The sequence below is a fragment of the Stegastes partitus genome, unplaced genomic scaffold (assembly GCF_000690725.1).
Source record: "Stegastes partitus isolate 25-593 unplaced genomic scaffold, Stegastes_partitus-1.0.2 Scaffold135, whole genome shotgun sequence".
Taxonomy (NCBI): Eukaryota; Metazoa; Chordata; class Actinopteri; family Pomacentridae; genus Stegastes; species Stegastes partitus.
The window spans coordinates 385,246-398,664 of record NW_007577866.1 but is presented as its reverse complement, the minus strand read 5'-3'; the positions used below and the strand labels follow the sequence as shown (position 1 = coordinate 398,664).

Below are 13,419 nucleotides of genomic sequence, written 5' to 3'. Positions count from 1 at the left end.
ATTGCTTTAGTTCTTGATTGCATCATCAAAATGTAACTGCATCCTTGTGCTCTCTGACATGGTTCCAGCCTGTTTTTCTACACTGACACTGGTAGTGGTGAATTAGGTAATGGTAATATGGAACAGGACAGCACCAGTTAGTTAGCAAGATTACGATTCAATGTAATTTAAATGTGAAATGTTTATCCCAGTTTTATTTTAATTTTTTTTTCACTTTCTCTCCTCCTTCTGTCAGCTGCCTGTGGTGGTATTATCAGGAACGTCACAGTCGGACGGATCGTCTCTCCTGGTTTTCCCAGCAACTACAGCAACAACCTGACCTGCCACTGGGTGCTGGAGGCCCCTGAGGGCCAGAAACTGCACATCCACTTTGAGAAGGTTGCGCTGGCTGAGGATGATGATCGGTAAGCTTTTATGTGAAGATGATTGAACATTATTTAAGGACCGTGGTGATGGAGTCACTGCATGTATACACACACACAACTATTTAAAACAGTCTATTACACTGTATACTTTATTTTGATCATTTCAACTAAACCCACAAGGTTTACAATTTTTAAATGCTGACATCCCCCAGTAGTAAAATTAAAGACACCACCACATCTAAAGAGCCCAGATTTTTTTTGCTAAATTATGTATTCCAATAGAATTCCATCATGGTTTAAAGAGACCATTTTTACATTAAATTTTAATTCAAATCCAAACAAAATGAACATTTTTGTGTCACTGTGCCCGACTAAGACTTTGCAATTTACATTTAGCAATGAAATGTTCAAGTGGCTGCATCAGATTTATAAATGTAGAGTTTGTTTTTTTTGTTTTTTGTTTTTTTTTTAATTGCCATTGTGGGGTTTTAGGCCTGCAGTAACTCTATGGAGCTTTTTTTTTTGTCATGAATGGATCCCCATTATGTTCTTGCATCTGGACAATCTGAACACACGTGCATTGAGCACAGTTGATTCTGTTCTATCAGTGGTTTCACATTGTTCCACGGATTTAGTGATGCACCAGCAAAATTAGGGAGGAAGATGGTAAACATAGTTATTGGCAATTCACAAATGCATGAAAGAAATGCATTCAATAAACAACTTTGGCACCAAATGTACACATAATACGCACAATGTATTTTGTTTTTCCCCAAACTTTAAGAGTCTGTTATTAATTATTTCCATAAAACATGATCCTGTTTTCAACACTGACAGTGATAATTCAAGATTTTGTGCAAACAATAATAAGAGAATAATCAGATCAATGTCCACAGAGTTTATTAAAGTAGTTGTGACTGATGCACTGAGTTCAGAATTTAAGCTCATTGTTTAGCTGCCAGGTGACCAGCACTCTGACAATATCACAGATACAGTTAGAAACTAGCTGGTGCACACAACAGAGTGCTGAGGAACCAGATATGCCCATCAGGAGATGGCGGAGACCATGCTAATGTACAAAGGGATCTATCAAATACATTTAAAACCTCTACTGTATTTGATTCAAAGGGTTGTTATGTTTATAAATTGTTTTCGCTGCCCCACACGAATTCACTTTAGATTTAAAGATGACACAATGATGAACTTCCATCCATCTGTTTACGATGTAGATGGTCTACAGGCACAACATGGACAGATCTCATCACAGGTTAACACAGAGCCAATCCCAATCTTCACACTCACAGACTCTCGAATGTTCCTACTTAGGCTGTGAAGGCTACAATTATGAAATAAATTAAGGTTTAGAACAAGAGGAAGTTTATCTGTTAAGAGTTGTTGATGTACAGTTGTTGGTATTTTTAGTCAAATGTGCACATAACAGTTACAGATGCTCAGAGTTTTCCTTTTGGCAGTTTGCTAAACTTGGAGTGATCAGCTGAGCAGTTGACCAAACTGCCACTGAAGCACAAGTATGGCAACGCTTTGTTTCCTATCAGCGTGTGCTGTCGTGATACGCTTGGCTTCAGCCCACCAGCATATTTAAAACCCAGAAGCTTCTTGCTGCGAGGCCACAGCACCAACCTCTGCACTCCCGTGCTGCCCACCGTTGACAAACAACCGAGAGAAATATAAAAACTGTGGAAAATGATTTAGTGGTTTTGTTGCACAGTTTTGGAATTGAGGTATGTACGCAGATATTAAATGGTCTAAACCGATGGCACTGAAAGATGTCAGAAAACGCTTGCAGGCCAGTGTAACTACTGTCTCGTGGTTCATGCCCTGTTAACTGTGATGTATTACCTTCGTCTTTACTTGTGAACAGTCCTTCACTCCTGTTCAATGTGCAGGCCTCTTGAGCTTCATACCTTCTGGTTTGTCTCTGTAGAAACATTGCCTCTGAGGACTCTGCAGGATAACAACTGGCTGTCAGTGCAGTGCATAGCAGTGACAGCAGAGTGTCATTTTAGCAGCATGGGGCTCTCATTACAGAGGACTGAAAAGAGGAGCCACAGGGGGCAAATTAGCTGAATAATTCATTTTGTCTTCCAGCCAATAGCTGCTCCGGGCTGCTCTTACACTCCCGCTACAAATGTAGACCTCACAGATATGAAGAGACATCTGGACAGTTCTGAGGAAAGTGAGAAGATCAGAGAGAAGTGATGATGTGGAGAGGATAGAGAATTGGCAGGAGTGTAAAAGGTATTAGTGTAATGAGCCGAGGTCTGTTGGCTTGTTAAACACCATCTGCTTTTTTTTTTTTTTTTTTTGGTAATTCTGTACATACCACTTCAGTGACTTTGGTATTGTGGGCTTCAAGCTTGATCAGATAAACTCTACAGAAGTATACCAAAATCATCAGCATGTGTTTGATGGATTAGTGGCTCCACCAACAGATGCACCAATTTACTACTGGCAGGACATAATATTTAGTTGATTTTTTGTTTGTTTGTTTTTGTAGTGTTTCTAAAATGGGTTCAAGTGGTGCAAATACAACAAAATAATCTGAGCTGAAACAACCACTTTAACTGCATCTTTGGATATATATTAGCTCTTTATATGGTCGTGGTCTAGTGACTGTTTCTTAATAAATCAAAAGGATAAAACATGAAGTCATACGGGCTGACTGATGACTCATGTCTGGACAATTTTGGTGCCTTTTCTGGTGAGATAAAAACCTCACAAAGACTGAACTCATCATGAGCATTATACTACACTACACTACTAATATACTATAGCTTAATGTTGTATGTCAGTTATAGTGATAGAAACGTAAATAAAAATCTTTTTTCCATTTCGTGAACATTAATGTTTTTCATTATTGCTTCTGCTTGGTGTTCATGTCACAAACAAACTGCACCAAGGCAGGCTTATTTGGAAGCATAGAGCACAGGTAGAGGTAGTAGGGACATGTCTGTCTGGATTGTCCCTTGCAGTAATTTCCATTAAAAAAAAAATAAAGGTAACGGGATGTACATGTAGGCTAAGTGAAGAATACATCATCCTAATACTAACAGCTCCACTTACAAACATACAGGACAAATTGCATCTCAGATTGATTCAACAAGGAACGACGCATTTGATTCTCAATACAGAATAGTCCCATATTAACAAAGCAAAAATGTTGTATTTCCTCTATTGGCTGAACTGCACAGCTCACACATTGTAAATGGACTGCACTTATATAGCGCTTTTCTACCTTTGCGGCACTCAAAGCGCTTTACAATGTTTCTCATTCACCCATTCACACACACATTCATACACCAATGGCGACGGAGCTGCCATGCAAGGCGCTAGCCTGCCATTGAGAGCAACTTTGGGTTCAGTGTCTTGCCCAAGGACACTTCGACTGTGGAGGGGGCGGTGATCGAACCACCAACCTTATGGTCAGAGGACAACTGTTCTACCACCTGAGTTCATTGTGACACTGTAACGCAAGAAATCTGAGCCTTATCATCACTCAGTGTAAGTAATCAGTAATAAACTGAGAAGCTTTTGGCCATGTTGATTTAAACTGAACTCTGCTGGTTACCTAATGTCAGCAGCCTTTTGACAGTGGAAAATGTCAGCTGAAGTTAGTTAACCATGCAGTTGCTGCAGGAATAAAATAAAGTGGTTGGATATAGCATATTTTCATTTGAATGTCAGTCTAAAAATTCATTAAAATGTCACCATTAATAAGTTATTTTGCATGCAGCAAGCTAGAGTCACCCCTGAGATTGAAGCATTTGTCGAAGATCCCTGATTCAACTCAGATTTTTGAGTCAAGCATTCATTTATCCACATGACAACATGTGGTGCGCTCGTGGTTAAAGCTTAAACCTGAGGAAGAGTGATGCTCTAGTTACCTGCTGAGCCATCTTAAAGCAGCATGGCCTTGTGGGTGGTGAGCTGTTGTGTTCCAATATATTTTACACTCATTGTATTCATCACACAAAATGCTTTTCAACACACCTGTGGGAGAAACAAGACTGCTCACCACTTCAGAGAACTAGAGCGAAAAGGAAGAACATTTTCCCTTCATTCAGTTCAGTTGTGTCAGTGTGAATAGAAGCACATGAAATAAATGCAAATATAGACTTTATTTTGACACCAAGGCTCAGTTACACGTTCTTTCTTTCTACCTGAGAAGAATACTTAAGCGCAAAGAAGGACGAGATCAATGCAGACCTGCATAGGAAACCATAAAGGAACGGAGCCACAAGTGAAGGGCTGTGACATTCAGAGGATTAACATCGAGTCTGACTACTTCAATAAACCTCCCAAACTCAGATGCCAATACACGGTGAAGCTAGGTCTGACACCTTCTTTCAGTGTGCTAATGGTAGTAAATGGGTTACTTAAGGATAAAGCTGTTATTTACTTTAAGTTGGGTTGTATTCCCATAGTAGGAGCACTCATTCCTATCTGTAAAAGTAACATTGTGCTCATCCAGTTTATTGAGAACACTGTCAGACAGGTTTTAAACAGACCTGTTTGGCAGACACTTTAGTCTAAAGCTACGAGGTTCACTCCAAGCCACAGTACAACAAGAAGAATCCTTTGAGAAGACGTACCACAACACTCCACTTCACACAAGTGCTACAAAGCTTGCAGGTGTTTTAACATCTAAGTACCTAGAAAATGTCATTTTTGTAAAGAAAAGGCTAAAGTAGAATTGTGAGATACACTATATTGCCGAAAGTATTCACTCACCCATCCAAATAACCAAAACCAGATGTTCCAGTCACTTCAATGGCCACAGGTGTATAAAGTCAAGCACCAAGGCATGCAGACTGTTTCTACACACATTTGTGAAAGAATGGGTCGCTCTCAGGAGCTCAGTGAATTCCAGCATGGTACTGTGATATGATGCCACCTGTGCAACAAGTCCTGTTGTGAAATTTCCTTGATCCTAAATATTCCACAGTCTACTGTCACTGGTATTATAACAAAGTGGAAACGATTGGGAACAACAGCAACTCAGCCATGAAGTGGTAGGCCATGTAAACTGATGGAGCGGGGTCGGCGGATGCTGAGGCACATACGGCGCAGAGGTCGCCAACTTTCTGCAGAGTCAATCACTAAAGACCTCCAAACTTCATGTGGCCTTCAGATTAGCTCAAGAACAGTGCGCAGAGAGCTTCATGGAATGGGTTTTAATAATGGGTTACAATTATTAAGCCATTAATCACCAAGTGCAATGCAAAGTGTTGGATGCAGTAGTGGAAAGCATGCCAGCACTGGACTCCAGAGCGGTAGAGACACGTTCTCTGAAGTGACAAATCACGCTTCTCCATCTGGCAATGTGATGGACGAGTCTGGGTTTGGCAGCTGCCAGGAGAACGGTACTTGTCTGACTGCATTGTGCCAAGTGTGAAGTTTGGTGGAGGCGGGATTATGGTGTGGGGTTATTTTTCAGGAACTGGGCTTGGTCCCTTAGTTCCAGTGAAAGGAACTCTGAATGCTTCAGCATGACAAGAGATTTTGGACAATTCCACACTCTCAACTTTGTGGGAACAGTTTGGAGATGGCCCCTTCCTCTTCCAGCATGAAGGTGTACCAGTGCACAAAGCAAGGTCCATAAAGACATGGATGGCAGAGTCTGGTGTGGATGAACTTGACTGGCCTGCACAGAGTCCTGACCTCAACCCCATAGAACACCTTTGAGATGAATTAGAGCGGAGACTGAGAGTCAGGCCTTCTCGTCCAACATCAGTGTGTGACCTCACAAATGCACTTCTGGAAGAATGGTGAATAATTCCCATAAACACACTCCTAAACCTTGTGGACAGCCTTCCCAGAAGAGTTGAAGCTGTTACAGCTGCAAAGGGTGGACCGACGTCATATTAAACCCTATGGATTAGGAATGGGATGTCAATTAAGCTCATATGTGAGTCAAGGCAGGTGAGCAAATACCTTTGGCAATATAGTGTACTAAGTACTTTTGGGAGAGAAAGGACTTCAACGGCAGAAATGTATTTTGCTGACTGAATCAAATTTGGTTAATGCACCTTTGAGAGAGCTGTGACTAAGATGCTGGGACTAGTTAGTGTTCATTTGTAGATCATAGTAAAGAAGGCTGCCTGTAGACCTGGATGAGGGGAATTCAAGCAGCTGAAGGTGGCTTTAGTAACCAATATGAGATACCAGTGAGGCACGCTGAGACCTGTGCTGAGATTGTTGGCTTGTCTAGTGGAAAGGAAAGATGAAGCTGGGTGTCATGAGCATAGCAGTGGTAAGACAAACCTCAACATCAGTCAACATTTTGTGACAGAGAAAACAAATTAATCTGTATTTTTTTAAATTGCACTGTCTGCTGTAATTAGACATCAGTTACACAGTTCAAACACCAGTTTCCTGTTTTAAATATGCACCTACCATAGTCGGAATCGAAACCTCAGTTAGCTATTGTGTAGTTACTCCATAAAAATAACCTAAAATTGGAGCAGTTAATGGACACGTTAAACCAAACACAAACAGGCCACCTGTTTGTCTGCAAGATTACGAAAAACCACAAAGCTGAATTTCATTTAACCCGACTGGAGAGGTGAAGCATGAGCTCAGAAAGAACCTCTTCAATGCTGGTGCACATCTGGACAACAGGACTGCAATCTGAACTGATTATATCATGTGTCAGTACTGTATTTTGTTTAAACAGAACTGCAGGTTATGGGATGCTTTTCCCAGGATCTAGTAGGCTAACATGAAAAGGCTAAACAAGTACTAACTATCAATTATATGACTTAACATTGTCCTTAAAAGCTGCACGTATTCTGCCACACAAAAAAAGCAACAGTGGGACTCATCTAGAGCTGGGCAAGCCCATATTATCTCTGCTTTCTTCTTCTATCAACACCTGAAAAAAACATCTGGCTCTTTAGCTCCCAGGTGCTCATCTATGTTCAGGAGCAAGTTACTAACCCTTTTTTTTTTCTGTTTGGTGGTTGGTTGGTGGTGTACAATAGGTTTTCAGAGCTTTTTGAAACCAGCTGTGTGCTGCTGAAAACAAGGTTAACGAGAACAGAGCTTGCTGGAAATCCAAAACAAGGAGTGAGAAGAGGCAAAATAGCTCAGTAGAGCTGCAGAGTTGCTGATAATTCCCTGCAGGTTCAATCAGTATCCGCAATTCCTTTTTCATTACTTGTATGTAGTTATTTGATGAATTGGTAATACAAAAAAAAAAGACATGAGTTCAGCTTTAATATAAAAAATACAGCTCTCTACACATAGATTTATACATACAAGAATCAAGTACAGTCTTTTAAATTCTAAAGTAGCCCAGGTATTGATTTCATGGCCAGTGGGAGCCCTGCTAAATGAGTTTTTGTTCCCTCTTTTCCAGGCTGCTGATCAAGAATGGTAACAGCATCGATGCAGCTGTGCTTTATGATTCATATGAGGTGGAATATCTGCCTAATGAAGGTCTCCTCAGCACATCCAGGCATCTCTTCATTGAGCTGACTACAGATGCTACAGGCACATCCACAGGCATTGCCATCAGATACCAAGGTAAGCACAAGAGCCACGGATAGCAGAAGCACAGGATGGTCATGTGGATTCCTGCGTGATGTCACAAACTACAAAAATAAATGTGGTGAAAACACGGCAGCAAACACATCAGAAAGTGTTCATGCTAAAAGTATCGTGTAAAAAGCTGCACGCTCACTAATTGCTTCAGACTCAGAGCAGTGTAAGATCAGTCTGAAACTTAGGCCTGCTGTGGATCCTAAGTGAATAATCAATTTAGACCTTCAACAGTATGGTGTAAAAGTTTACTGCAGAGTGAATGGATGCTAAACTGCTAAATGGAGGAAATTCAGGTACTCAAGACTGATAAGCATGAGCTGCATGAAAGCTCTTTTTAAACGAGAACAGAGAAGAGGTTGGTGGAGGGGACTTGAAGACTGATAGAAAACTTTATAGCAGTTAAGCAAAAAGGTGGAAGAGTAGTCGGGTGTGTTATCATTTTCATTATCCCTTAAAACAAAATAATATGGAAATAAGACAGGCTGCGGTAATTACACTTTCAGAAGCAGCTGAATATCTAATTGTGAAATTTAACCACTACTAAATATTTATTGTTGAAATATAAATACAGTTTAATTTCTAAAATTATTATTTTACTTGGAAAAACATTAATCTGATTACACTGTGAAATACGAAGAGCAGAGCGTGATCTGAATTCAGACCTACATCTAGTTGAAAACTCTTAAAGCTAAAAAGCACACCATTGAGCTCCAAATAGTATGTTAAATGTCTTCGATGTTAAACTGTATGCTGTGCATTATTGCTTGATGTGGGCTAAGACAGAGAAGCATTTTGCAATGGATGACGGAAAAAGTTCTATTTACTGACAAATCCCAGTATAGGTTAGTAGCAGCAACAGAAGAGGGTATGAAAGGTGTCCAACAGGAGAGACAACGAGACATGCTGCTGGGAATATTCAAGTCTGGAGGAGTTTGTTACTCTGGAGTTGGACACCTACAGCAAGGAGAAGCAGCTACGCTCCATCCCCTGGGTTGCATTTTTGTAGAGAAGGATTCATACGGAGCCCAAACACACCTCAAAGCTTTGACTTGAAGACCAAAGACGACCAAGGAATGGTGTCTGTCATTGGCTTTCCTCCACAGTCACCTGAACTCAACCCCGCAAAACATTCATGGTCCATTTAAGCCCTTTTCAGACACGGAATATGTAATTCTGCTGGCTCCACCGTCTGTTAAAGTGGTGGTTCTGTCATTCAAACACAGGTCACCTTTATGTAAATGTTCCTCATTCAGACATACCTGCCACAGACAGAGTCACGGCAGGCGTGCAATATTTGTCGTACATGCCAGATTGGACAGTACATCAAGTGATGTGTAATACATAATAATACACTAAAACAAAAGACTACATCTAAACAAATAACATTTTTTTTAGCAGAAAAATTCTGTCCTTGTGTGATGACAATCTAACAACTAATTTATCAACAGTAAAATTAAAATGTCCCTACAGACGCAATGGAGCTCAGACTCAGCTTAAGGATGACTGCTATGTAACAAATGATTTAACTGCAGCTGATAATCTGTGACTGCATGACAGCTCATCAGTCTAATCTAAAAAAAAAAAGAAAGTACACAGTGTGACTTGATCTAAGATTCTGATCTAACTTAATTCATATTATAAATATTCAGAGATGTTACTGCTGTTGTGCATAAATGTGTGCAACTCTTTGGACACACATCGATCCTACTGCTGTCCAATGCTGCAGGTATTTCATAAACTCAGTAGAACTCATCCTACACGAATCAAATCAGATCAGATCAGGTTTATTGTCATTTTGCTGTACATACACAGTAGAACAGGCAAGATGAGAGAGCGTTTCTTCACTTAAGTTCCGCGGAATTCACATCTGGGAGAGGCAAGACACTAAACGTTCACTCTCGCGTCTCCTGAAGGGGGCGCTGCGTCCGTGCGCGCCATCACGTTGACATGGTGAACCTCTTCAGGTCCTGGTAGGTCTTCAGGGACACAAAGAGACACACATGGTGGTGTGACAATGGTGAAGACGCAGATGCTGCCCAGAGCTAGCTGTCTGTCTGTCCGCCCGGAATAATGTTGTAACATCCAGCTGTATGTATGTTGTCATGGAGCCATGTTTCTGTTAAAGCAAACACAAAGTAGTCCCTCCACTCTCTGAGGGTTTCTCTCAGCAAATGTAGCTCGTCCAGCTTGTTGTGGAGGGAGCGGACATTGGAGAGTAGCAGCGACAGTCCTGCTGGTCTGGAGGGGTTAGCCTTTAGCCTTTAGCCTTTAGCCTTTCATGGATCCTCTCTTCCTCCTTTGTTTACATACGTACCGTTTTCCTTTTCTCTCGGGTAGCTGCCAGTGTAGTCTCCGATCAGACTCCGTGTTGGTGTAGTATGTCCAAATTACAACCGATCGCCGAAATTTCAGCGCCGTTCACTGTCCTAACGCTCAGCAAAATCTCCCGGCCACAAGTTTTGCGGAATGAATGTCTGGGATAGACAAGACACTCAAAACGTTCACTTTCGTTGTCTCCTGGAGCGGCCGCTGTGTCTATGCGTGCCGCCATCACCATGGCAACGCTAGAAGCAACAAACTTAACCTCTGCTCTTGTTTTATCAAAACCTGGATTGCAATCATGATTGATGAGTCTCTTTAATCTGACCTGTGACAGACCCTGTCTTCATCACAGTACCGTTTACTTTTTAGAACTTCTGTGTTTGTGTTTATGTGCAAAGTTGTCGGGCAAAGTGAAGGAGAAGGTGTTCTGTGATTTATGCAGAAAACTGTGTCTGTTTCTCCCTGTGATGTTTTTGGACCTATATTGGTGCTGTAATGTGAAAAAAAACATCCCCAACATCACTTCACACAACTTCAAAGAACCGCATGCAGTTCAGTTTCAAGGGCTGCAGAAATGTTACTTGGTCCAACCTAGTTAGATTGCCAGGAAAGTTACCAGAGTTCTCATCCAGACATGATACCGACAGGTTCAGATCCCGTCAGATGATGGGAAGAAGTGCGTGACTGAAACACGAAACATTTTTCAACATGGCAGGAAGCTGTTTGGAACTCTCTTTTTCTCTCTTTGAAGCTTTTTGCTGGGATACCATGGGTTATCAGGTCAGAACAAACATGTGGAGTCCATGCAGCTCGAGTGCTGCTGTCAGTAAAGCATGATATCCTGAAATTCACTGACTGAAAGATTTAACATTTTACTCACAGCTGTTCCAGCAGCTTCTAATTCATTGCAGACCTGCTTTTTGGTGATTCTTGATTGATGTATGACCATCCAGACAAATTGTCTCTCAGCAGCAGGTGATAGCTTGTGTTTTTTCCAGATCACCACTGACTCAACTGTATTTATTTTATTTTTCCTTTATTTAACCAGGTAGGTTAATTGAGAACAGATTCTCATTTACAACAACGACCTGGCCAAGAGGCAGCACAGAGCAGAAAATACAATACATCCATAAAAAACAGTACACGAACAAAACGTATCAATAAAAGGTTTTGAAGATAAAATACACTACAAGCCGGTACAGGACTCGGTAAATAGTTGCTTCAGCATATTTTTAAAATAAGATAAAGCTATAAAGACACTTAGTTTGAGTGTTTTTTGTAAGTGGTTCCAGTCGAGGGCTGCAGAAAACTGAAATGAATAGTGGCCAAAGACAGCGCAGGCTTTGGGGATGAGGAGGTGGATGAGGTTGCTGTTGCGAAGTGAGTGGCTGATGTGACAGGTGATGAGTAGTGAACGTAGGTATGCCGGAGTTTGACCTATGATAGTTTTATAAATGAACAAATACCAATGGGTTTGCCTGTGGGAGTGAAGAGAGGGTTAACCAGGCTGTACAGAGTGCAGTGGTGAGTCGTTGAGGGGGCACCAGTGACAAAACGGATGGCCGTGTGGTAGATAGTGTCCAGTTTATGGAGGAGGGATTTGGATGTGGATCTATAAAGTATGTCACCGTAGTCAAAAATCGGAAGTACTGCCATTTTGACCAGGAGGTGTTTAACTGTACCTTGCACTTTACAAACAATTGTTTGCACAGATGACTGTTGGATCCGTGGCTGCTCTGAAATGGCTGCAAGTGACTTTCCTGACTTATTCAAGTCAATGATTGATTTTTTTAGATCTGTGTTGAGCTCCTTAGACTTTCCTGTTGTAGTGTTTGTTGCCCAGTGTATCAAATGGGCCCTATTTAAATTTGCACAGAGATCAACTGCTGAAGTCAATCTTAATCACTCATGAAAATCTTGGAGGAAATGATGCCATTAAACATGACTTTCTTTCAACCCTAATATCTGTTCAATAGAAATTGTCAGATGCAGAAGAGAGAAAAAAAAAAAAACGTCTCTAATATACTTCTTAGATAATGAAAAGAAATGTTTCTCTTAAATTACTGCCTGGGTAGAGTTCTAGCAACAGATACATGAGTGGGTTGCTGCATCAAAGTATCTCCATTACTGATTTTTTTTTTCCTTTTCATGTCCCTTGCTTGTGCAATCCTATTTAATGGAGTGCATTCCACCTATAATTCATAAAGGCGCTGCATACTTCTTGGTTCTCTGGTGGTGTAGAATAGGTCTGTTGGGACACAATATTAGCTTGCAGCTTCCACCAGCATAAGCTAAGCCTACTGTATATGTTAGAGTCTGTGATGCATTTTACAGTACATTTCAAGCACTGTTGTCAGGGATTCATCTCTTGGTGCGGGTGAGATATCACTGAGCTTCTCTTATCTTTTGCTCCTACATTTGTCTTAGCACTTACCATCAGATAGGCGGCTCGTTTCTGGTCCACAAGGAGTACTTGGAAATACAATCAGTGAAATCTGCTTAGGCTCCCGCTTCACTGCTACAAATGGGATTAAGTCCAAAGGGAGCAGCCATGCACATTTCTAACGGACCTCATTAACATGCCATTAACAGAGTATAATCCTGTTCAGCTCGTCATTAACAAATGTGATGGTCTCCCCTTTATCCTGACCATTCCCATCATGGAAAACAGATAACCTCTTCATGATAATGGGCAATTGTAATTCTGGTAGGATTTTTTTTCTTCTTCTTTCTGTCTTCAAAATGCACAGTTTGCACTTCTGGACTTCCTAAGGTCCCATATTTTACCCCCTTTCAGCAAAAAAAAAAAAAAGCATAAAACGTCACGACTCAAAAATGTATCTTTCAATTTTTCAGCTCAAATTACTACAAAGATGGTTGATTTAACCGTGACTGTTTAACCTTGATTAGCCCTCTTCTGAACGAGCCGTTTTAGTGTCTGTTTAGCTGTCCATGCCCCTACAGGAAGAAAGGCTCTCGCTTCATCTGTGATGGACACAGCGTACTAAAACGGTTGACCACATGACGGCTGACACTGACTTAAATGAGCGTGCTAGACCAAGCTGTTCTATCATTCCTAACAGTCTCTCTGAAAATTGTTGTTTTTAACTCATGCGTGTGGTGATTTGGTCAGACAGCGTTGCAGTAATAGAATCAATAATTTAGC

At 41.0% G+C, this 13,419-nt stretch overlaps 1 protein-coding gene across 1 annotated transcript in view; it reads left to right on the top strand.

Moving 5' to 3' along the window:
* The window catches only part of sez6b (seizure related 6 homolog b), a 147,475-nt gene that overhangs the window by 93,712 nt on the left and 40,344 nt on the right, over positions 1 to 13,419 (top strand). Inside the window, exons 5-6 of the mRNA XM_008278856.1 lie at positions 236 to 404; positions 7,747 to 7,913. Of these exons, the coding sequence (XP_008277078.1) occupies positions 236 to 404; positions 7,747 to 7,913 (336 nt within the window). The remainder of the gene's footprint in view (positions 1 to 235; positions 405 to 7,746; positions 7,914 to 13,419) is intronic.